Below are 24,122 nucleotides of genomic sequence, written 5' to 3' on the forward strand. Positions count from 1 at the left end.
ACCTTAACTACTACTAAACTGCCCTCCTAAATTCCATGTTTTAAACTTATTTTGTCTCATTCAAATAAGTTGTACAAACTAAAACAGCCATATTCTCTTTTTTAACTTTTAATTTCAGGGGTACATGTGCAGGCTCGTTATATAAGTAAACACATATCTCAGAGGTCTGGTGTACAGATTATTTTGTCACCCAGATAATAAGCACACTACTCAATAAGTAGTTTTTTCATCTTCTCCTTTCTCCCACCCTCTACCCTCAAGTAATCCCTGGTGTCTGTTGTTCCCTTCATTGTATCCATGTGTTTTTATCATGCAGCTCCAACTTTTAAATGAGAACATGCAGCATTAGGTTTTCTATTTCTGTGTTAGTTTGCTAAAGATCATGGCCTCCAGCTCCATCCATGTTGCTGCAAAGGACATGATCTCATTCTTTTTTACAGCTGCATAGTATTCCATCATATTTTCTTTCTCCATTCTTCCCATGACCCTTTTCGTTTACCCTCACAATGTCTGTGGCTCAAACAATAGTCAGAAACTTGAAAAATGTCTTATTTACCATTAGGATGTCTATAAGGGACACAAAAATTATTCTTTTAAGTGATATACTTAATCACCATTCCTATATGTTAACACCAAAACAAATATTTCACTTTCAAATACCAACAGGAAAGAAAAAAGAATACATGTGATATATTATTTCTGGTACTTTAAAGTCTTCAAAAAATGCTACTCCATTTTAATAAAACATGCTCTTTCAACTGCTTTAGAAATAACTCATTTGTTAAACTAAAAAGGTTTACCAATTTAAGTCTTACATGATTGAATGTCATTAGAAGAATTTTCTTGGCACCAAAAGGAACACTTGATGGAAATCTATTGTCTTTCATGCTTCTTGATATGTTAGGCACTCAATAATGTTGTCACATTAACTGATTTTGAGATTTTCAGCAATACTAGGTGTGCGTGGTTTCTTTTAAAAAATCATTACCAATTTACTGTTTGGCTAGCAAATGTATTTGCTTTGAATTTCACTCTCATCATGTCTCACAATGAACGTGCTAGTGAATAGTCCTGATAATTTGTTTATACATTGGGAGTACTTTTTAAAAATCCAGTGAAGATAGAGCACTAGAGCACGGTATTTTTTTTCAGGAGTTTTTGTTTGTTTCTTTGTTTTTTGGTTTGTTTTTACCAAACCCAGTCTGCCTTAAAATAATATTGTCAACTCTTCTCTAATATGAAACTTTTTTTTTAAGGTACCACCGTAGCACTCATTGTTCTTGCCTTGGGATTTGTGCTATCAGCCCAAGTTTCCCCACGCATCACTTTTAAGCCAATAGCTCCGTCAGCTCAGAACGCCACTTGCACAAGATACAGGTGAGATTTCATTATGTTCTTCTTCCTTTACATGACTCTGGTAACTTTTTTGCTTGCTTTTAACTTTTTTAAAGTTGTAGAGATGAGTAGGAGCTTGCTGGGCATCCAGGCTTATGTAAGAAGGGAAGAAAATGGGAAAGGTGGTAGAGAGGGGCCCCCAGGAAGAGGAATAGCTTGTGCAGATGTGTGAGTGTAAGGAATTAAGGAGAGAGTGGGTTGTTAGACACAATCTTGGTGATGTTTCTCTGGAAATTAAAATTAGGGATTGATACTGAATCTAAGCAGGAATACAGAAAAGCTATTTTAGGTCATATACAATTCAGTCACCTCTGTGTTCCGAGCAAAGTAAATAACTTTAATCAGTAATCAAACTTTTACAAGATGCACATGCCCTCTGAATATTCTGACAATTTGTACTGATTTGCATGGCTATCCTCTTATTCATTTAAACAGAAGGAGAGTTTTCCCTCAGTACTGAGGCTCTTTCAGAGGATCAGGAAGTAAAAAGTGATGGTGAAAGAAAACAAAATGTTGTAATGGCTAGCTGCAGGCCTAAGAGCTCATTAAATCTAACAGTGTACACACTATGTGATAAATAGATCGAAAAGTAGATAAATGGATAGATGGACTGAGAACACATAAATGAAACTTTGAGTGATTGGACACATCGATTAATATATTTGGCAGCAGAGCTTCAAAGTTTTAAACTGGACTTTAGCCACCGTAAAGTCTAGCAATCCCTTTAAAACATATAGATAGAATAAGACCTAGCCTTAACAAAAATGTATATTCCTTTAGCTTGAAATAGATGGACGCAAGTCTCAAATCAATGAGTAAATGATTTATTAACTCATACAACCCTATATGAAATTAAAACATTATACCCTAAACTCCACTTGGTATTCATTTAGAGCATCCAGTTGAGCATGAATTTATGGTGGCCGTTCATTACAACAGTGAGGAAGATATATTGGTTCCAAATTGTGATCTATGTGCCTTTGGAAAATAGGCATCATAGCACAACTTTTATTTTACTGATACGTTTGTTTATTATTGGCTTACTGACTTTCATAGTCTTTTTATTGTTCTAAGAAGACTTAAGGGTGTCTTCATAGTAGAAGTTAACCATAGCATCTTTATTTGGACATCTGCCTCAATTGCTAGAAATGCATATTTGGACATCTGCCTCAATTGCTAGAAATGCATATTCTACTTTTCTTTTTCTTGATGGATATTTTACTTACATGTTTTTAACACAGTTACTTTGAAAAAGTATTTTAAAAATTACCGTCATTTGAGAATCATAGAATATTCTCCAGATCTAATGTCTGATGTAGATGTATTGTTCAGAAATACTGTTAGGTCAACTAAAGTCAGAAAATCACCTAAAAATTATTAGAAAAAGTTCTTTGAACTTCTGATATAGGAAAGGAATGACTGTAAGTTTTTAATGATTTACATAATGAAATAGTTTTCCTGACATTGACTTTAAAGTTTAAATAAAAATATTTATTGCCCAAGTATATCTCACTGCACAGCAGTTTATGATCATCAGTCTGTTAATCCTTATGATGTAAGGTATTATCATCTAACTCGTATTTTAATATTCAATTTTAATGAGGTAAGAGAAGTGATACAGCCTACCTTTATTCTTATTACAAAAATAAGCAGCCATTTGTGAAGATAGAACCAAATTTTAGGTGTCTTTCGGGAGTCAGTGGATATGAAAAACAATTATTTATTGTATGCGTAACATATTAGGCTTTGTGGGAATTTGACAGTATGTATTTATAGTCTAAGTGATTTTGTAAAATATGGCTGCAGTCCCCTTACTGGGTTTTTATGGTTAAAACCATCTATAATCCTCTGCTCTACCAGCTGAGCAGTAATTGACTGTATTAGTTATTTTAAAATAACTAAAAGAGTAGAATTGGAATGTTCCTAACACAAACAAGTGACAATTGCTTGAGGTGATGAATATCCCCATTACCCTGATTTGATCATTACACATTGTATACTTGTATTAAAATATGACATGTACCCCATAAATATGGTCCACTATTATGCATACACAATAATTAAGAATAAAAACCATCTGTATACATTTCCCCTTTCCTTAAGACAAACAGGAAAAATATCACATAATACCTTAAGATGACTGAAGTTCACTTTGTAAATGTAGATAGTATGCTTTCCCCATGGAGTGATCCGTATAGGAAAATTTAGCAAATGAAACAGATTTTAAAGGAGAATTAGTTTAATATCTTAATAACATCATATTCTATTCTATTAGTGGGAGCATAAATTGTTCTTCATTTTAGAAAGTGATATGGTTCTGCCTAATAAAAGTTAAGTGCCTGTGTCCATTGACTCAGCACGTCCACTTGTAGAAATCTATGGACCACAGTGATGAGTATGCAGTTCATTCTTACTAGAGAAGATTTAAGAAAGTAAATGGTTAAAGAACAATGATTCTTCTTGATTTTAATTCAATAAATATTGGTTGCATACCAGGCCAAAAATATTGTAGGTTAGAGCTCCCTAATGACTTGAGATTCAAGAGATCGACAACCCTAAATAATTTTCAATCAGGACATCTCCTTTTTAGAATATTTTAAGTTTTTGATTGATAATGTATTTTCCAAGGCCTGATTCGATTCTCTGGACTGAATGTATTAAAGAATGTCTTTCAGAACAATGAGAACATAGGGACACAAGGAAGGGAACTAACTACACACACTGGCGCCTGTTAGGGGGCAGTGGTGGGGGAAGGGAGAGCTTTTGGATAAATAGCTAATGCATGCGGGGCTTAATACCTAGGTGATGGGTTGATAGGTGCAGCAAACCACCATGGCACATGTTTGCCTATGTAACAGACCTGCACGTCCTGCACACGTATCCTGGAACTTAAAATTAAATTTAAAAAAAAAAACACCTTTTAGATCTGCTTTTAATAGATAAAAGTGTGTAGAAAGATAAAGACAGATGCAAGCTGCTATAGAAAATGTTTGGCCACCTGTATAAAAGCTGTCATAGGGTCCCAGCTGCAGCTAGAAGAAATAACGCTAGCATGAGTATCATCTGAATCATATATCTTTATGAGAGTTCACACACATATTTCTTTTTTTCACACCCATAATTCCAATATGACCTTCAGTTCCACACTCTCAAATTACTAATGTTCTATTCCTTTCATTTCCAATTCAAAATATTTTCTCATAAGAGCTAGCCAAGATTTGAGGAATCAAACCTTTCCTATGTATGCTTCCCTCAAATACTTGACGTATTATTATTTATAGTGTGATCTCAGTATATGTAAATCACTATCATAAAACATTTAAAAGTAGACAGATATTTCCTAAAGCATACAGTTGTAGAACTTCAAGGTAGCCTTGCCCTAGGGTTTTTATCTTATTCACTTATTATTTCTTCATGCATCTAAATATATTATGGATCACCTACCATAGGATTATAGTAAGGATAAATTAACATATGGAAAATGCCTTAAACAGTGCTTGGCACATAATAAGCACTCAATAAACATTACAGTCATTGTTAGAATTAATAAAGCCTGTAATAGAAGATGAGGTTGGGATGATGGCACTCAGAGAAGATTACTTTGAGAATGGGATGTTTGTACTGAGCTCTTAAAAGAAGAGTGGAGTATGTCACACAGAAAGAATGGCAGGTACAAAGATCCTGCAAGGCAGGAAGGAACCTGGCAAGTGCAAGGAACTGAAAGAAGATGACTATGGGGTCAGAGAAGATTCAGATAAGACTATTAAGACAGATCAGAGCCAAATCATGTAGAGCCTCAGAGGTTTTTGATCTTCAGTCCAAGAACGTAAATCCATGGAAGAATTTTAAGCAGGGGTGTGCTTTGACCACATTTTGAATTCTAAACTGTCTCTGAGTGGGTGTGGGTGCCACCAAGAGCATGTGTTCATGTAGGGAGACTGGTTTTTTACAGTTGTCTATGAGAGAGATGACAGTTGCCTGGATTATGGTGGTGACATTGGAGATAAGCAGGTAGACAGATTCTCAGTGTATTAGGAGAGAAAAATCAATAGGAAATTTAAAATAAATAATTAATTGTGGCCATAGGAGGAAGGAGTCTTTGGTTGGTTCTCAATTTCTGCATGAGAAAAAAGGTGGACTAAATCATAAAAATAAGATGCAGCAATTGGAAGATGTAAGACCATGGGTGCAATTTTGGACATGTGGAATCTCAGGTGTCCATGAACCAACATCAGCTGGGATATTGAGTAGGTATTTGGGAAAACTGGCCCGTAGTTGAAGGAGAGTTCTAGAATGAAGAATTATTATCCATGCATGATAATTAAGTCCATAGACATGGGCAACATCTTGTTCACAACTAAGATCTTTATCAAGACTCTAGCTACCTTTGCAATTCATAATCTATTTGTAAACCACTAGTAGTTTACTAATCAATTTGGCAGTATCTCTCCATTCTTCAGGCTTTTAATCCCAGCATAGAATCACAAGCTATTCATGCTGGAAGGCCTTAAATGTAACCTAATTCAAGCCTTTCATCTTACACCTACGCTTACATCTTACTTAGTTTCCTTACTGAGGTCCAAATAAGTCACACTCCTCTCCTAGGGCACACAGACTAACCACCTATTCTTTAGGCTTCTCTTGTCCCCATACAGACCTTCCTTTTTTAGCTAACACAGTTCTTTAGGAGTTATTGTTAATATGAAACCAACGACATAACAGCTTCTTTTTCTATTCCTTTCAAACCTTGCTCTTCTTGCTTTGGATCAAAGACATGGTTTTTCTGTTAAGATGACTTGTACAATTAGGTAATTCAAGGAATTTAATGATGCCTAGCATATTACCTCTTTGATACAGATCTTGCTATATTTTAGACTCTGCTTGAGTAGAAATTGACAAAAGGGACTATGCCTCTAGTTCATTATACTTTTTCTTTTTAATACTTCTCAATTAAGGCCAGACGCAGTGGCTCAGGCGTGTAATCCCAGCACTTTGGGAGGCCAAGTCAGGCGGATCACCAAGGTCAGCAGTTTGAGACCAGCCCGGCCAACATGTTGAAACCCCAGCTCTACTAAAAATACAAAAAAAAATTAGCCAGGTGCGGTCGTGGGTGCCTATAATCCCAGCTACTCGGGAAGCTGAGGCAGGAGAATCACTTGAACCCAGGAGGTAGAAGTTGCAGTGAGCTGAGATGGTGCCACTGCACTCCAGCCTGGGTGACGAGGGAGACTCTGTCTTAAAAAGCAAACAAACAAAAACTTCTCAATTAAGAGTCTTAACCAGGGTCATCTGCAGAGGTACTTAAAGTCACCTGTTTTCCCTTCCCAGCGGTCAGCCTCACCAGGACAGTGGCATGTTGTTTTGAAATGCTCCCCAGGTGATGCCAGTACATCTTCCATTAAGAACCACTGCCATAATGCTATCACTTTTTTTTTTTTTTCAGAAAAAAAAAAAAAAAACCTGCCAGCTTTCTTTCTTTTTCTTTTTTTTTTTTTTTTGGTTTTTGTTTTGTTTTGTTTTTTGCTTCTTGAACATTGTTAAACCAAGCATAAGAATATGATCAATGTGGTTCTTTTTCTGTATAGTGATAGTTTCACATTTTCCTCTTCAGATGAAGTTCCCCAAAATCCAAACTGACAAATTGTGGCTTCATCTGTAAATGGTGGTGACACTAGTTTTGTGAAACAGTATGCCCCTCATAAATTAGTCCCTTCAAAGTTCATTTCCAATAAAAATTCATTTTGTATTCACTACACTGCCTTTTCTTCTCCTTTTGCCAGCCTTGTGTTATTTAACAAACACATCATTAACATGAGCACTGTAAGACTGTCAGATTCGATCATAAAACTTTTATGCAACCTTAGAAATGTGTAAAAATGGTCGGGCACGGTGCCTCACGCCTGTAATCCCAGCACTTTGGGAGGCCAAAGCGGGTGGATCATGAGGTCAGGAGTTCGAGACCAGTCTGGCCAACAGTGAAATTCCGTCTCTACCAAAAATACAAAAAATTAGCCAAGTGCGGTGGCAGGCGCCTATAATCCCAGCTACTCGGGAGGCTGAGGCAGGAGAATCGCTTGAACCTGGGAGGCGGAGGTTGCAGTGAGCCGAGATCGTGCCATTGCACTCCAGCCCAGGCAACAGTGCGAGACTCCATCTCAAACAAACAAACAAAAAGAAATGTGTAAAAACCCTATTAGCCCCTCTTTTTTCCCCAGTATTTGACATCCTGGTAATAGTGTGTTTAGCATCAGTAATTCATAGCATCTTGACAGTGAATATAATATTATGCTGTGAATTGAAACAACTTTCCATTTGGGTTAAACATTTTTTTTCTTACTAATTTCCTATAAAATGAATCTGTTTCAATTTTTTTGGCATGGTGGCACAGGCTAATATACCATGAGGTTACTATTAATAATGCTACAGTAGAAAACAATGTTGTATGTGTTACTAATATCTACAGACCCATTGGAGATAAAGATAAATATACATAAGTCAATTAAAAAGGAAAATAAAAGTTGGAACAAAAAGTCCACATAAATCTCATCCTGTGACCTTATCGCCAAATAACTGCACATATCTTTTGCTAACACTTAAATAAATACCCAGTGTGCTGAATTTGACACCTGGAGAGGATTCTGTCCACCTGTCATGGAAGGATACAAGAGCTTCTTGGAGGAAGTTTGCCATTTATGGGACATATCTTTGAGTTCGCCATAACTTTTTAATTTTGATGCCTAGGCTTTTAGCCACAGACTTACAAATCCCCCACATGGCAAGACTTGCTACCCAAACCTTGGTTTTTTGTTTTGTTTTGTTTTCCTATAGTCAAAAAATGCTCCTTGGGAAGCCCGAAAGACAAGAAGGAGGACTCAAGATTAGGTTTGCAAAGATGAAGGAAAAGCATTTCAGGGAGAGGGAATATCAGGGAATGTGTACAGGTCCTAAGCAGGGAGTATGGCTTCTTCAAAGAATTGACCAACAAGACGGGGTCATAACGAGCAAGCAAGAGAATGGCACCAAAATAAACTGGATAGCAGGCCAATGACAGAACATCTGAGGACCTTATACACCAGGAGAATTTTGGACATTATCTTAGAATACTGAGAAGCCTTCAAAGGGTAATAGGATGAGAATGACATTATCAGATTTGTGTTTTTAAAAGATCAGTCTGGCTGCAGAGTGGAAAATTGATTACAGACAGACAAATGGTGATGAAGGGAGAAAGGTTAAAAGAACTTAGTAGCCTAGGCAAGAAATAACGCAACCTTGATGGTGACAGTGGATATAGAGAAACGAGATATTTTGGAGGGGAATGACAAGGCTGGGTGATTAGCTGGATAATAGATGAAAATAAATGCTTTAGAAACTGGAAAATACTTGGGGCAAGAGGAATATAGGATCCGAAACCTCACTGTGGTCTACTTAGCAACATAATTTTAGGCATGTAAATCTGGAGACCCTTTCCTTTGCTCTCAAGTTAAATACAACAGTCACATAATGAGCACAGTACTTAATATTTTCTGTAATTTATATCCTTATTTGAAAGGTAATTTTCATTCCTTCTTGAACTTAACAGACTTCTGAGAAAGGTGTTTCTGAGGTTGTCCATTTAGGTCTGAAATAACAGAACAAGATAAAGGGGGAAAAACATGTGTCTCTGATAATCCATGGGACTTATATTCTTATTCTAGAACTCTTCATTGCAGTGAACACATGAAACCAACTTGGAGTTTTATTCCTATTTCAAGTAAATCCACTTAAAATAGCATCTGCATAAACAAATGAAATAAACTATCCAGGACTGTGACAGCAATTGACTGGAATCAGCGTCTGGTGTATTTTCTTATAATAAAGACCAAGAAAACCTTACAGAAAATATAAATATGAAACGAGGCCCCTAAAAAACTTAACTGTTCTTTAATTAAGTTTGTATGAAACAAAAATAATTCAGCTATTAACACTTAAAACACTCTGGTATGTTAAGTTGGAGTATTTCCCATCATGTTGTAAAAGCACGTTACATAACCTTGCTACGTGTTCCTTGTCTGAATAGTAGGAAAATACCTATTGCTATGGACCAAATGTGGTTTATTTAAAAACAAAGCATAGGGGCTGGGCGCAGTGGCTCACGCCTGTAATCCCAGCACTTTGGGAGGCCGAGGTGGGCAAATCACGAGGTCAAGAGATCGAGACCATCCTGGCCAACACGGTGAAACCCCATCTCTACTAAAAATACAAAAATTAGCTGGGCATGGTGGCATGCGCCTGTAATCCCAGCTACTGGGGAGGCTGAGGCAGGTGAATCGCTTGAGCCCGGGAGGCAGAGGTTACAGTGAGCCGAGATCACGCCACTGCACTCCAGCCTGGCGACAGAGTGAGACTCCGTCTCAAAAAATAAAATAAAATAAATAAAATAAAATAAAGCATAGCAAAGAGGTTAAAATAACCTCTTCAGTGAAAGTAACTTGGAAAACTATGATTTTGATTGGCTGGGTGTTTGGGTGGATGGATGGATGGATGAATGGATGGATGGATGGATGCATGCATGGATAGATGGATGAAGGGTTGCTATTGATAAGAGAAGGTAGACGGTGCTGACTAAAGGAAGTTTTTTTTAGTATAATTTTCATCCTGGAACTTAGGTATATGTGGCAAAATTTGGCAACACCTTGTTGCTATCCAAGAGTTGGTGATTTAGGAAGCATCCAAGCCTTTGTTTCTTCAAAGTTTACTTCTACTCATGGCTACAGCATGATTAGCAATACCTTCTATGGGCATGCTAGTAGACCCAGCAGTTCAAGCCTGCAGGTCTCTGGGCATAAAACAGGTCACATAGTGTTTAGGCCATCCCTCAGTGACTCTTTTAGATTGTTGTGTGGTGCTAATAAGATAGTGTTTTCCTAATATTAGTAAGTAAATAAATACCAAAAAAAAAATAGGTCACATGTCTCTTCAACTGTAACATCCAGGTTGTATATTGATTAAATTAGAAGACTAGAACAATGAAATAATGTATCCTGAACAACCTGGTTTTAGTAGCTGAAAGTCTGCAATTGTGTAAGTTCTATACAGCTTAGCAAATCAAAGAATATACTACTTTAGAAAAAACATTTATGCACATTTGTAGTTAATTATTTTAATAAACATTTTTGAGAGTTGCAGTAGGCTGGGGGTATTGAGATTTAAAAACAAACAAACAACAACAAAAAAAACAGCCTTCCTCCTCATGGAGCTCACAGCTATGAGGGAGAAAAATGCAGATACGTAATTGCAAAACAGTGTAATGAAGGCTGATAGATGTATCAGAGCATGACCTGGCATAATTCATTTCCCCAGGGCCATGACAGAAGGCTTCCTACATGAAAGTCCTTAAAATTCTCATTATTTTGGATCCTTTTATAGTGTTCTTTAACTGCATAAAATAAATTTTATAAAAGTACAAAGCAAATCAATTACATTGAAATACAGTTGCCAGAATACTTTTAAAAATAAACTTGTTATATAAAAGTACAAGGCAAATCAATTATATTGAAATACAGTTGCCAGAATACTTTAAAAAATAAAGTTGTTAAATAGTAATGTATGTACTTCTTTATTAACACATTAAGTAACAAATCTAGCCGCAAGTCTAATACCATAGTTTCAACACCATAGTGAATGTAAATGGTATTTGGAGATTTCTGCAACTACCTTAATGGGATATGAAAATATGTGACTTCTGTTGTTGCCAGTAGTTTACTGCCTACCTTCCTAATTGAAGGAAATGCTAAATTTCAGTAAAAGGTTAATGAAATACAGATGTAATTTTCTTTTCATCCAAGTTTACAGGCCCCATATTAAGGACCCCTCACAGAGGAGGGAGCTTGATCTGATTTTTCAATGGTGAGTCGGAGTTTCTCAGACCAATGAAAATGGAGAAGCCACCCAGGCATGAGAGCGAACTGTGCAAAAGCAGAAAACAGATTTGCCCTTCAAGAAAATTATAAAGCTTGATACTGCTGGAGAAAGGGCCACCAGGCACAGGATGGTGCAGAAGGAGAGGAAAGGCCTTGGATACTAGGTCAAGGCTTGAGTGAGGAAGGGAAGCCAGTCAACAGCATCAAGCAAGGAGGGTACCATGATCAAAGCTGAGCTTTACAAAGAGGTTTCTGTGTGAGTTTTGGGATATAGATTGGAGGGAGAAGAGTCTGGCAGCCCCAGAGAGAGATTGTGAGAGTCTGAGATTATCTCATGATGGTGAGCATGAAGACAAAGCTATTTTTGGAAATGTTAAAGGCAAAGTATGAGGGAAAGGCGTTTGGGCAGGCAGTTCAATTTTATGAATACTCAGTGCCGATTATGTGGCCCCAGCCAATATACCTAGCGGGATGCAGGGGGCATAATTCTAAGCAGGCTTTTTATTTTAAAATAATAATAGTTTCTGTTAACTAAGCCCTTACAATATTCAAGTATTATTCATATTCTTTTTGAATATTACCTATTACCCTTAAACTTTCCTGAGGAAGATATTGTTATTATTATTATTATTATCCAATTTTACAGATAAGAAAACTAAGGATCAGACAGATTATATCATTTGCCTAGAGTGATGTAACTGGTATGTTGCAGAGCCATTTTGTTCTGTCCACCTCCCTCCCTTAGTCAAGCTAATGGCCTTTTTTTTTTTTTTTTTGCATATGTCAATACTATCCAAAGCCTGTGAATATTGTAGGAAATGCTAAGTATCAGTTACCCAAGAAGCAAAGAGAAGAGTTTTAAGCCCCTCATATTGAAGGGCTACGTATTTAAACACTAGGATTTTATTTTAACAAAATACTGCCCTGAAAATCAAGTACCAAATGATGAAAAACACTAAAACAAGAGTTTTTAATGAAATGAAAATTTCTAATGAAATTTTACCGTCACTACACATGCCATTTAATTGAACTAACATAAAACTCAGAGGTATTTAGTGGCCAAAGTTCCTTATGTAACATAAATGAAATTCTGGGTTGCTGCACAGATTCCTAAACAGATATAGATTATGGGATTATTTTCTTTAAATTTACTTCTGACCACTTCACCTTCTCAGCAACCCAGATACTGGCAAAGTGGAAGATAGCTTGATGAAACACCAGGCTGTAGCAGTCTGACTAAAGCTTTTACAGATTTCTAGGAAAATTACTTACAAAAAAAAAAAAAGAAAGAAAGAAAAGAAAGGAAGGAAGGAAGAAAGGAAGGAAAAAGAGAAAGAAAAGAAAAGAAAGGAGAAAAAAATGTTGTCCAGCTTAGAAGTGAGAGGACTAGGTTTCCAAATCCCTGCTTTAAGACCTTGTCACAATTAGGAGCAATTCCCTTTTTTTCTCCCAGGCTTATTTTTTATTTTTATTTTTTAAAGAGTGTTAGAATTTTGGGGACCCTGAGAAATCTGTCATAGAGATAGTATATCATAACCACTGTTATCTTTCCAAAGTATTGCCAAACAGCACTTAGATCACCCACACTGGTTCAGCCTTCTGCTAGTAAGATGAGATGCCTTTATTTTCCACAAAGGATATCAAGCCCTGAACCCCACCCAGAGAGCAAAGAAGACACAGAGGTAGTTGCTTGCAAGTCAACACCATTCTTTGTGAGCATAACTAGGCAATGGCTTTGTTACTGGTGGAGGGTCTTGAATATGAGTTGTCCAGGTTCTTGGCGTTTTGAGCAAAGAATTGGACAAAACATACAAACAAAGCAATGAAGGAATGAAACAACAAAAGCACAGATTTACTGAAACAAAAGTAAACTCCACAGAATGGGAGCAGGCTCAAGCAAGCGACTCGAGAGCATTGGTTACAGAATTTTCTGGGTTTAAATACTCTCTAGAGGTTTCCCATTGGCTACTTAGTTTACACCCTATGTGAATGAAGGGGAGTGGCCCACAACAAGTCTAATTCGTCTCGGAAGGCTACCAATCGGAGGCTGATGTTACAAAGTTATACCGCTATGCAAATGAAGACTAGGTCACAACCAATCTGATTGGTTTCAGGAGAGGACCAATCAGAGGTACTTTCCATTTTTCATCTGCAATGCAGAAAGGGTGGAGGTTACAAAGGTAGTAGCCTCTGATCCTTTTGTTCCTTGAGCGTGGAAAGTTGGGGTTTTCCTTTTGATTTAGTTCTAGGAAGTTAGCATGAATCAGCCTTAGGTTCCCTGCCTCCAGACCCTATTCTTCTTCTTCACCTAGATATTCTAACCTTTTGTTACCTTCCAAGAAAAAATGATTGGTACTAGCAATGGGCAGCCACAGGTTTGTTATCTTCTGTGAGTCACATTCAATGAACAAGTCCTCTTTATTCTCTAAGCAATGCTAAAACACTAAGCAAACCAGTAATTTCTTGACAGATTTGTCACAGGAATTTTGTAAGCACTTTACATTTGTTACACTGTAGAAAGTACATGTGGATTTTAGTCTTACAACTGATTACAGTCATAATTTGTGTGGCAATGTTTAGACAACTTTAGGCCCATAAAGGGAAATCTGACCAGCATTTCTCAGAACAATACCAGAGACGGGTCCATCTTTATTTCTCCCTTATGGACTCAGTTTGAAAACACAGATTCATGTGACTGGATGTCTGATCAAGATGCTGTTATTTACCATGCTAGTTATTTTATACAAACCTCATAACAAGCAGTATTAGATAATTAGAAATCACCTTATGCATCTTAACCTTACCCAGCCTCACACACACCTGTGTTTTAGTCCTTTCTAAACCACAAATCCCCTGCAACTGAAAATGATTCCATAACATTTTCCAACATTGCATTGTTCTGTGATGATAGGGTATAAAAGATATATAAGACATTGTTCCCATCCTCAGAGAAGTTTCAGTTTGTAGAAAAGAAATACACGCAATTGCCTATTATTTATATTTTAGCACAAGGGAAAATAATCTCATTTTTAAAAATTCTTGACACAGTGAAATAGATGGAAAATAAATTTTGAAAACTTATTTTTAAACCATGTAGGAGTACTTAATTTGCAGTGATCAATGACTCAAAGCTCAGCATGTCTTAAATATTCCATATTGCTAAGCAGCTGATAATACAAATCCATCCTTCATTCCGCTGCTTTTCTCTTGATGTATCTAGCATAATTGGTGTTTTCCTATGTGTGTATCTGAATTGCATATTTCACAGTTACTGTAGAAACCTATTACTCCTTGGCATTTAGCATGGATGATAATGTTGCTCCTTCAGTAATTTTAGCCTAGAACAAACATTTTTGAAATGGTGTTGTACATTAGGGCCATCTTGCTTATAGATTAATAAAATCACTAACCTTTACACTACAAAAAGTGCACTGCTCATTTTTAATAATTATCAATATATAAAGTTATTGTCAGTTAAGAGTCAGAATGCATTTTTTAATTCTCATTCTTCCTTTTGTTTTTCTTCAGCCTAATATGATTTTTATGTCATAAATCCATTCTCATTAGTCTTCACAAACAGAAAAGTTATTTCATAAGAATAACTGAGTAGCGTTTTTCTAATTTGTCCATTTTGGAAACAAATGAAATATTTATTTTAACTGATTAGTGTTTCTATAAACATTTAACTTTGGCTGGACACGGTGACTCATGCCTGTAATCTCAGCACTTTGGGAGGCCAAGGCGGGTGGATCATCTGAGGTCGGGAGTTCGAGACCAGCCTGGCCAACATAGTGAAACCCCGTCTCTACTAAAGATACAAAAATTAGCTGGGTGTGGTGGCGCACACCTCTAATCCCAGCTACTCAGGAGGCTGAGGCAAGAGAATTGCTTGAACCCAGGAGGTAGAGGTTGCAGTGAGCTGAAATCGCACCACTGCACTGCAGCCTAGGCAACAAAGCAAGACTCCATCTCAAAAAAAAAAAAAATTAACTTTGTGGGGCCTAAATATTCAGCTCTTCCTGATATTTCATTTTAATCATTGTAAAATGGATACATTATTATGGCGATAGATATCTTCACAAAAATTCAGTGTGATATAATAAACATTTGAAATTGAATATAGTTATTCACTTCCTAAAACAACAAATCTTGGCCTGTGTAATCAAATTTGGCAAGAATATATTATCATCCTTATTCATATATGTTTTACAATTATGTGTTGTGCTATAGCTAAACACATAAGTAAATATCAATAAATGAATGTGTAAATTTTTGGCAATTACCGTATACTAATGTTGGCACAGATACAATTATTGTTAACTTTATTTTCATGTTCATATTACTTAAGTGTGTATGTTTTGGCTTGCTATATATGACTAGAGTAAAATTCAGAAATCTAAACATCCTAAGTTAGTATTATTGCTTGTTATAGCTGGAATTTCAGTGTATACTAAAGTGATCTTCTTTTCTTATGCAAACTAACAATGAGTGCCATGGCTCAGTTCAACTGCAGAGCAATTACAAGAGGAGTTAATGCTATACTTTCTTTATATTTATCTTTTTAATATCTGGAGGCTGCCTTATTTTACTTAATACCTAGATTGTTGAAAAATATATCAATACAATAGAAAAACTCATAATTTTAAAAACTCACTCATCTAATTATGTATTAAAGTACTAACTCCTTTTTGGTTCCAGTAGCTACTTATGGACAAATCCACTGACTCCTTTATTATTGTGGAAGGCTTCCCAAGGCTGAGGAGAAAGGAGTTGGTTGGAGTCAAGCAGGCCAAAGCAGGGAACATGACATTGCAGAAAGAGGGATAGTATGTGTGCAGAAGCAAGAGAGAGCTTAACTACAATTTGAGTTGCCTTTTCAAGAAAAATGAGGAAAGACACAGAATCCATAGATTTTAAACCATAGGATTAAAGTAAAATTATATACACTAATAACAAAAACAGAAGAAGAAACAATATTACTCTGAAAGAGTATTTTAAAAAACAACAACAGAGCTTTGAAATCTCACCAGAAAAAAAAGAAGGGAGTAGCCATATAATGCAAAAAGTAAGGTAGGATTTTTATGACCTTGAATATTAAAGCCTTAAAAGACAAAGACAACAAATTGAACAAATACTAGAAAAGGCTAAGAAATCTACACATAAATGAAACTCAAATAAACATGAATCTATGAGATTCCAAGAGAGACAAACTTGGTAATTATCCTGTCAGAGAGAAATTGGAGCAAAAGAAATTGTAGCACTAAAAAAAGAAGCTTAACTGCTCAGTTACCCTATAAGGAAGAGTCACAAAGGAACAATTTACCACCTCAGTCAGAGAAGCACTGAGTTAAGACAGAGGCAGTCATGAGCACCTCAAAAAACAGACTCACAAAGCAAAACAACCTTGACAAGCTAGAAAAGTCATCATCCTTGACATTACTGAGCTTCCGTCTCACAAATAAGAGGCAGGGGTCAGCCATTCTTCAGTGGGTGAGATTAATGGGATGAAGCATTAACTCTGAGACTTTTAGGTCATCTTTCATGCTGTCCAAGTAACTTGGAGGAACCAGTGTGCTCGCTAAATGCTGCATTCACCAATGCACATTGAGTCACTGGGAGAATCAGCATTACCAATTTGCAATCATATATATACAGATACTGTTAGGGACTCTTTCCCACTTGTTTTTCTTTTTTTGAATTTTTTTTAAAATCTTTATTTTAGGTTTTGTGGTACATGTGAAGGTTTGTTATATAGATAAACATGTCACAGGGGCTTGTTGTACATATTATTACATCTCCCAGGTATTAAGCTCAGTACCCAATAGTTATCTTTTTTGCTCCTCTCCCTCCTCCCACCCTCCCTGCTCAAGTAGACCCCAGTGTCTGTTGTTTCCTTCTTTGTGTTCATAAGTTCTTATCATTTAGCTCCCACTTATAAGTGAGACCATGTGGTATTTGGTTTTCTGTTCCTGTGTTAGTTTGCTAAGGATGATAGCCTCCAGCTCCATCCATGTTCCCGCAAAAGATGTGATCTCGTCCTTTTTTATGGATGCATAACATTCCCTGGTGTATATGTACCACATTTTCTTTATCCAGTCTTTCATTGAAGGGCATTTATGTTGAGTCCATGTCTTTGCTATTGTGAATAGTGGTACAATGAACATTCCCATGCATGTGTCTTTATGGTAGAATGCTTTACATTCCTCTGCATATATACCTAGAAATGGGAGCTGGGTCAAATGGTAGTTCTGCTTTTAGCTCTTTGAGGAATTGCCATACTGCTTTCCACAATGGGTGAATTAGTTTACACTCCTACCAACAGTATATTAGCATTCCCTTTTCTCCACAACCTCACCAGCATCTGTTATTTTTTAACTTTTTAATAATAGCCATTCTGACTGGTGTGAGATGGTTTCTCATTGTGGTTTTGATTTGCATTTCTCTAATGATTAGTGATATGGAATTTTTTTTTCATATGCTCCTTGGCTGCACGTATGTCGTCTTTTGAGAGGTGTCTGTTCATGTCCTTTGTCCACTTTTTAATGGGGTTGTTTTTCTTTTGTAAATTTGCTAAGTTCCTTATAAATGCTGGATATTAGACCTTTGTCAGATGCATAGTTTGTAAATGTTTTTTCACATTCTGTAGGTTGTCTGTTTACTCTATTGATAGTTTCTTTTGCTGTGTGCAAGCTTTTAGGTTTAATTAGATCCCACTTGTCAATTTTTGTTTTTGTTGCAATTGGTTTTGGTATCTTTGTCATGAAATCTTTACCTGTTCTTAGGTCCAGGATGGTATTGCCTAGGTTGTCTTCCAGGGTTTTCAGAGCTTTGACTTTCCCACTTTTCATTCTTTCATTTGGCACACATTACTGAATGCTAACCATGCACCAGGTACTGCATTTGTGCCAGGTGTTAAGGAAACAAAGCATGAGATATAGCCTCTCATCAGAAGTAGGAAATATCTTAGGATTTTATTTACATTTTGAACCCGTACACAAGTATATATTTAGAGAGATGTTGGAGACTTGGGTAGACTTGGTTTTTCAGAATATATTCAAAAATAAGCCAAAATATTTTTTAAGCATTTGAAAAAAATACTTGTACCACTTGGAATCATGGTAGGCTGTATATTACAGAAGAACCCAAAATAACAGTGGCTTAAGCAAGGAAGAAGTCTTTCTCTCTCTCTGTCATGTGAAATAAACTCAAGGGTAAGGAGTTGGGGACCAATGTGCTACATCTAGTATCATCAGGCATCCAGGCTCCTATCCTTTTGCTGTACCCATACAAATGTCTTTCATAAGTTCACCACATGGGCCAGGGTGGCTGCAGGAGTTCTACCAGCATAGCATTCCTGTGAAGCAAGCCAGAAGGAAAGGCAGAAAGAGCAGCTCTTCCCAGCTGAATCAGCTCCCTTTGAAGTCTTCCTGAAATCCCATGCAATACTTCTCATTGGACAGAATTAATCCCTTGGCCATATCTAGTTGTAATGTGAACTGGGAAATGTATTCTTTTATCTAGCAGTCGGGAGGAGGGAGGTGGAGCCACAATGTGCCCAGTTAGGAATCACATTTCTCTTAAAAAGGAGGAGGGGAAGAATGAACGTAGGGATAGGCCACTAGCAATCTTTGCTACAACAGTACAGCTAGGGAATATGTTAATTTTATGAGACATTTATGAGTGGTTCTGCTTGACAGCAGGAAGTACAAATCAATGGACCAAATAGGGATTCACCTACTTTCATGATTTAGTTCTCTCTATGCTCATTAGAAGTCTAAAGTCAACTTTGCAGGTGACAAGAAATGTAGTTGTCTTAAATATTTAACTCTAGCTTTGCAAAGTAAAAGGAATAATTAATATCTCTTTCATTTGTCCTGTTTCCTTGGCCTTTGAAACCAGTGAAACAGCTGCCTTTTGTTGTGTTTGTTCAAAATGAGTGATCTGAACAAATGAGTGATTTCGTTATCTTTTCAAAAAGAATGGTCACAGCATCTGCCATTTATTATGTAGTTACCATTGTGTGGATCACTTTACTAAGAGCTTTGCATGGATTCTCTTTTATCCTTCAGAAAGACTGAGATAGATGCTATTATTTTCCCCATTTTACCAGTGACACTGAGGCTTAAAGAAATTAAGCGAGGCTGGGCATTGTGGCTCATGCCTATAATCCCAGCATTTTAGGAGGCCGAGGCCAGTGGATCTCTTGAGCCTGGGAGTTCAAGAGCAGCCTGGGCAACGTGACAAAATCCCATCTCTCCAAAAATACAAAAAATTAGCCACGCATGTTGGTATGTGCCTGTAGACTCAGCTACTCAGGAGGCTGAGGCAGGAGGAACACTTGAGCCTGGAAGGCAGAAGTTGAAGTAACCTGAGATTGCACCACTGCACCCACCCTGGGTGACAGAGTGAGATGCTGTCTAAAAATAAAAATGAAGAAGTTAAGTGAATTTTAGAAGATCATATGGCTTAGCGGACAGCAGAACCATGCTTTAACTGAGAAAGATCTTTCTCTAGAATTCAGCTCTTAACCACTACCCTCTTCATTTTGAAATTTACCAATTAAAATGTGATGCTCCTATTGTCCAAGGGAGGGTGTAATGTACCCTTTGGGAGTGGACAGTAATTCCTTATGGTCAAAGGTGAGTAATACCTATAAAATACCTATGTTGATATACTTTAAAGTATTCACCACCTTGGTTTTTCTAGAGCAGAACAATGATCTTATCTATATGGTTCTGAATGTGAGCATAGTTGAATATTCTAAGATGAATTGTTGATTTTATTTTGTTTTGTTTGGGCAATTGTTTTTAAGGCCTCTGTTACACAGGTAGATGAACATGAGAAAAATCATTGAAGACAAGAAGCAAATACAGATGAGCACTTACAAAGTAATACCCTTTAGGCAAATTGGAGTATATCTGTACAATCATATGAGAAAATGAAGTCCATTTTGAAAGCTGTTCTTTTCTAAGCCTCCTCCTTTAGGTAGTGAGATGAATTATCCATGTGAACCTGAATTTTCCTTGAAGAAAAGGACCACTGTGTGCTAACATCAGTATTTTGACCCACCCCAACACCACTTCCCTAATTCCTATTGGTTTCATTCACTTTGATTTAATTTTATGAAATTTTGTCAGTACAGTAGGGTCCAGTTGTGAGAGCAAATGATTACACAGAGTTGCTGGCATCAGAGGACATGATGCTATCTAGGGGGATGCCTTCAAGCTATCTCATTTCATGTCTGTCACACAACACAACTTCCAACCAAATGTCATTCTGGGGCTCCAGGGGCTGATTGTTTCTTTCACCCTTCAGTAAAAACTCACTTTGTCCTCCACATTCACACATATAGTTTTTCATGAAAATCAGAAAACCTAACCAACTTTGCAAGAACTGAGAAGCAAAGCACTGTAAGTTAAAATGTATTTCTTCCTTTGATTATGTTGTCCCTGTTTGAAACACTTATAATATGATAAGCCTAATGCCAAGTGTTATAGTGTTTAACAAAAAATGTAAAACAGATTTGGTTACCAAGGTTCTTTCTTGGTGCATAGGAAGATACTTGGGTAACAGATACAGAATCATTAATTACTGAAGCAAAATAGCACAAATGGGTCCCAAAAAGAGAGTCAATTTTAAGAAGTATTTCCTCAGATGCAGAAAATATATAGAGTGCTCACTTTAAAATAACCTAACCTATATTTTATATCAACATAAAGAAAATATATTAAAGGCAACGTGACTGCCCATTACAAAGAATGCAGATACTAGATATTCAAATTTCAAGTTGTGATACTCCAAACAGTAAAAAGTAATTGGTTTTGGATAAAAGTTCTCATTTCTAAATTTATAACTTATAAATTATTTTTAACTTTATCAAGTGTGTCACTTTAATTTTTCTTTTTATTTTAAAAGTCATGAATTTCCATTAGTCCATATTAAAAACTGCATAGTCTCTTAAGTTCAATTGATCTAAAAATGAGTATTTCTAAAGCATATTCTGTTGGAGACAGAATCCTTGTAATATTTCAAGCAAAAATTAACTACTTAAGAAACTAAGTAAATTTTTCTTTCTTTAGGTATTTCTTTATCTTTATTTTAATTTGTCAAATGAGGGAAGAATATAATTTCCAAAATCCATGAAAAGCTCAGACTGAGTTGAGTAGAGACCCCACTTGCTTCTTTCAGTCCACTTGAAGTAGCATTGAAAGCTGAGTGTATGACTATAAATCCAGTTGTGTTTAAATGAGTTTGATCTTCATGGATACTAAATACAAAACACTTTAGTCACAGATACCTCACGTTCTTGATTAATTATTTATATTTTATATGTTATGAATGCTTTCTTTTCTAAAAAGAACACTGAGTTGCTTTTGAACTTTTATTTTCGAACTCTGAAAAGTTTATACTAAAAATTAGGGAATATTTATGGGTATGCTTCTAGGTATGGAAGGATATTTATGAGCCTCTTAGTATAAGAACTTTATCATTACATTTTAAAATAGTACAATTCTAATTAAAGAATATGTACCTCAGTGCAGTGCTTACATTAAACTTTGACTCCATAGCTGTTACTATGACCCTAAACTGTGAAGTTAAAGGACTGTCTATCTACCCTATGCCTTGAAATATTTAAAAGTTCTCAAAAAGTAGAAAAGCTAGTGTTAGGAGTACTATATAGAAATCAGCACCTCTTATCAGGTAACACAACTAGTTAACTATATTGGAAGGAGGTATGTGTGTTACACAGCTTTTTAGGGACACATCAATGTTTATACAAATATGAAGAGAGAAAGTAAGGCTTATGTAAAGGAGTTTTCAGACAGTAATGATGAGCCCCAAGCAAAACTGTGTTCTTACCTTATTTTTATTTATCCTTTTTGGTAAAGCTCTATGACCTACGTGTGGAGTGTGTCACCAATATAATGATCAGTTTGTAATGCTTTGGGGGGAAAAAAGCATACTGATAACTTAAGACATGTGCCAGTAATCATATACTATAGCTCAGAACCAGGATGATATAGAAATAAGTTGAGCTGGTATAGCAGCCAGGATAGGATAGGCATTACTAATATTAAAAAACAATAACAAAATCTTTGTGGTTTAAAGCAACAAACAACTCTGCTTATATCTCAGATACCCAAAGTAATAGAGCCTCCACCATTCTGGGATGCCACCTCTCACTTCAAGGCTTCAAGATTTATCACAGAGGTGAAGCATAGAGCTGGAGAGTTGAGCACTAGCAATAAATGCTTTGGCCTACAACTATTATTTCATACTCTCATTGTATGGCCACAACTAGTCACTTGGCTACCCCTAACTTCATATAAGGAATTGTATTATAATTCTCTATCTACCTTGAAATGGAGGGCAAGTAGATATTGGTGAACATTATTTATATCTTTCACAATGTATTTGCTGATTTATTTGGGGCCAAGATTCCCTATTATTCTTTCTGCAAAAGGCCATATAAAATTTTCATTCTGCTGGCTGGATCACTACTGTAAGAAGTATTAGTGACAGATAGGCTTATCTTAGAAAACATCTTCTCCTTTGGTGATGCCCATTAAAAATGATAAAATTCTTCAATTAACAATTTCTAGCACTGATTTGGAAAACCTGACTCATTCTGTACCAGTATCATTGGTCAAAGATCAAGTACCAAAAAGTGTGCACGAATGAGTCTGTCAGTTTTTCAGAAAGTTAATATAAATATCATATATATAGTTATCATATGACCCAGCAATTCCACCCTTGGGCATATACCCAAGAGAATTGAAAGTACATATCTACTCAAAATCTTCTACACAAATGTTCATAGCAACAGTTTTTTTATAAAACAGCAAAAAAAACGTAGAAATAACCCAAATACCCCATTAACTGACAAATAGATACATGAAGTGTTATATATCCTACAGTGGAATATTGTATAACTGTAAAAAACATGAACTACTGACAAATGCTATAATATGGCTGAACCACAAAAACATGCTGGGTGAAAGAAGCCAGAAGCAACAGAGCACATTGTATAATTACATTGATATAAAATGTCCAGAATAGCAAATCCATAGAGACAAAAAGTAGATTCGTGGTTGCCAGGGGGTGATGAAAAGTGGGAATTGGGAAGTAAAGGATTTATTCTTGAGCGATGAAAATGTTCTGGAATTGGATAGTGGTGATGCTTGTAGAACTCTGAATTATTGAAATTTACTAAACTGCAAGCTTTAAAATTGTTAAAATGGTAAATTTTATATGAATTTTATCTCAGTAAAAAATTTTTAAAAATATGTGCTATAGTGAGTGATCACCACTTTTCCACGTAGAACTTTCTGCCTCCATTTTACTGGGGAGTGTAACCATTGCCTCCTACTGTATCTTCACAAGACAATACAAGTTTCTAAATCTATCAGAGTGTCACATGTCAGTCACTATGCTGATCAATTTTCTCAATGGCATAACTTTACATTTCAACAAACTAAAGGCTGAGTAGAAAAAATATCTGATTTGAAGTCAGAGAACCTTTATTAGAGACATGTTCAAGTCTCTTAGCTTTCCAAGCTTTGTTTTCTTCATCTGTGAAACAGGAATGCTCCTGCATACTTCACCAGGATACTGGAAAAGACCAGATGGTATAATATATGTTAAAGTACTTTCTGTATTTCTAATCTTGTCTTCTACTTTTAGTTTTAGCTTATTTTCTTTATATTATTCAGCCTGCTTTCCTTTAAATAAACTTCCTGTAAAAATCTGAACATTGGAAGTCAACATCCTTAGGTTGGAACCCCAGCTCTGCCACATTTCAGTTATGTGACCTTGCTTAGGTAGTTG

The 24,122-nt window shown here is 36.2% G+C and overlaps 1 protein-coding gene across 1 annotated transcript in view; it reads left to right on the forward strand.

The window, feature by feature from the left end:
* The window catches only part of SLC2A13 (solute carrier family 2 member 13), a 339,724-nt gene that overhangs the window by 233,508 nt on the left and 82,094 nt on the right, over positions 1–24,122 (forward strand). Inside the window, exon 6 of the mRNA XM_034936026.4 lies at positions 1,257–1,377. Coding sequence (XP_034791917.1) covers positions 1,257–1,377 — 121 coding nt within the window. The remainder of the gene's footprint in view (positions 1–1,256; positions 1,378–24,122) is intronic.

The sequence above is a fragment of the Pan paniscus genome, chromosome 10 (genome assembly GCF_029289425.2).
Source record: "Pan paniscus chromosome 10, NHGRI_mPanPan1-v2.0_pri, whole genome shotgun sequence".
NCBI lineage: Eukaryota > Metazoa > Chordata > Mammalia > Primates > Hominidae > Pan > Pan paniscus.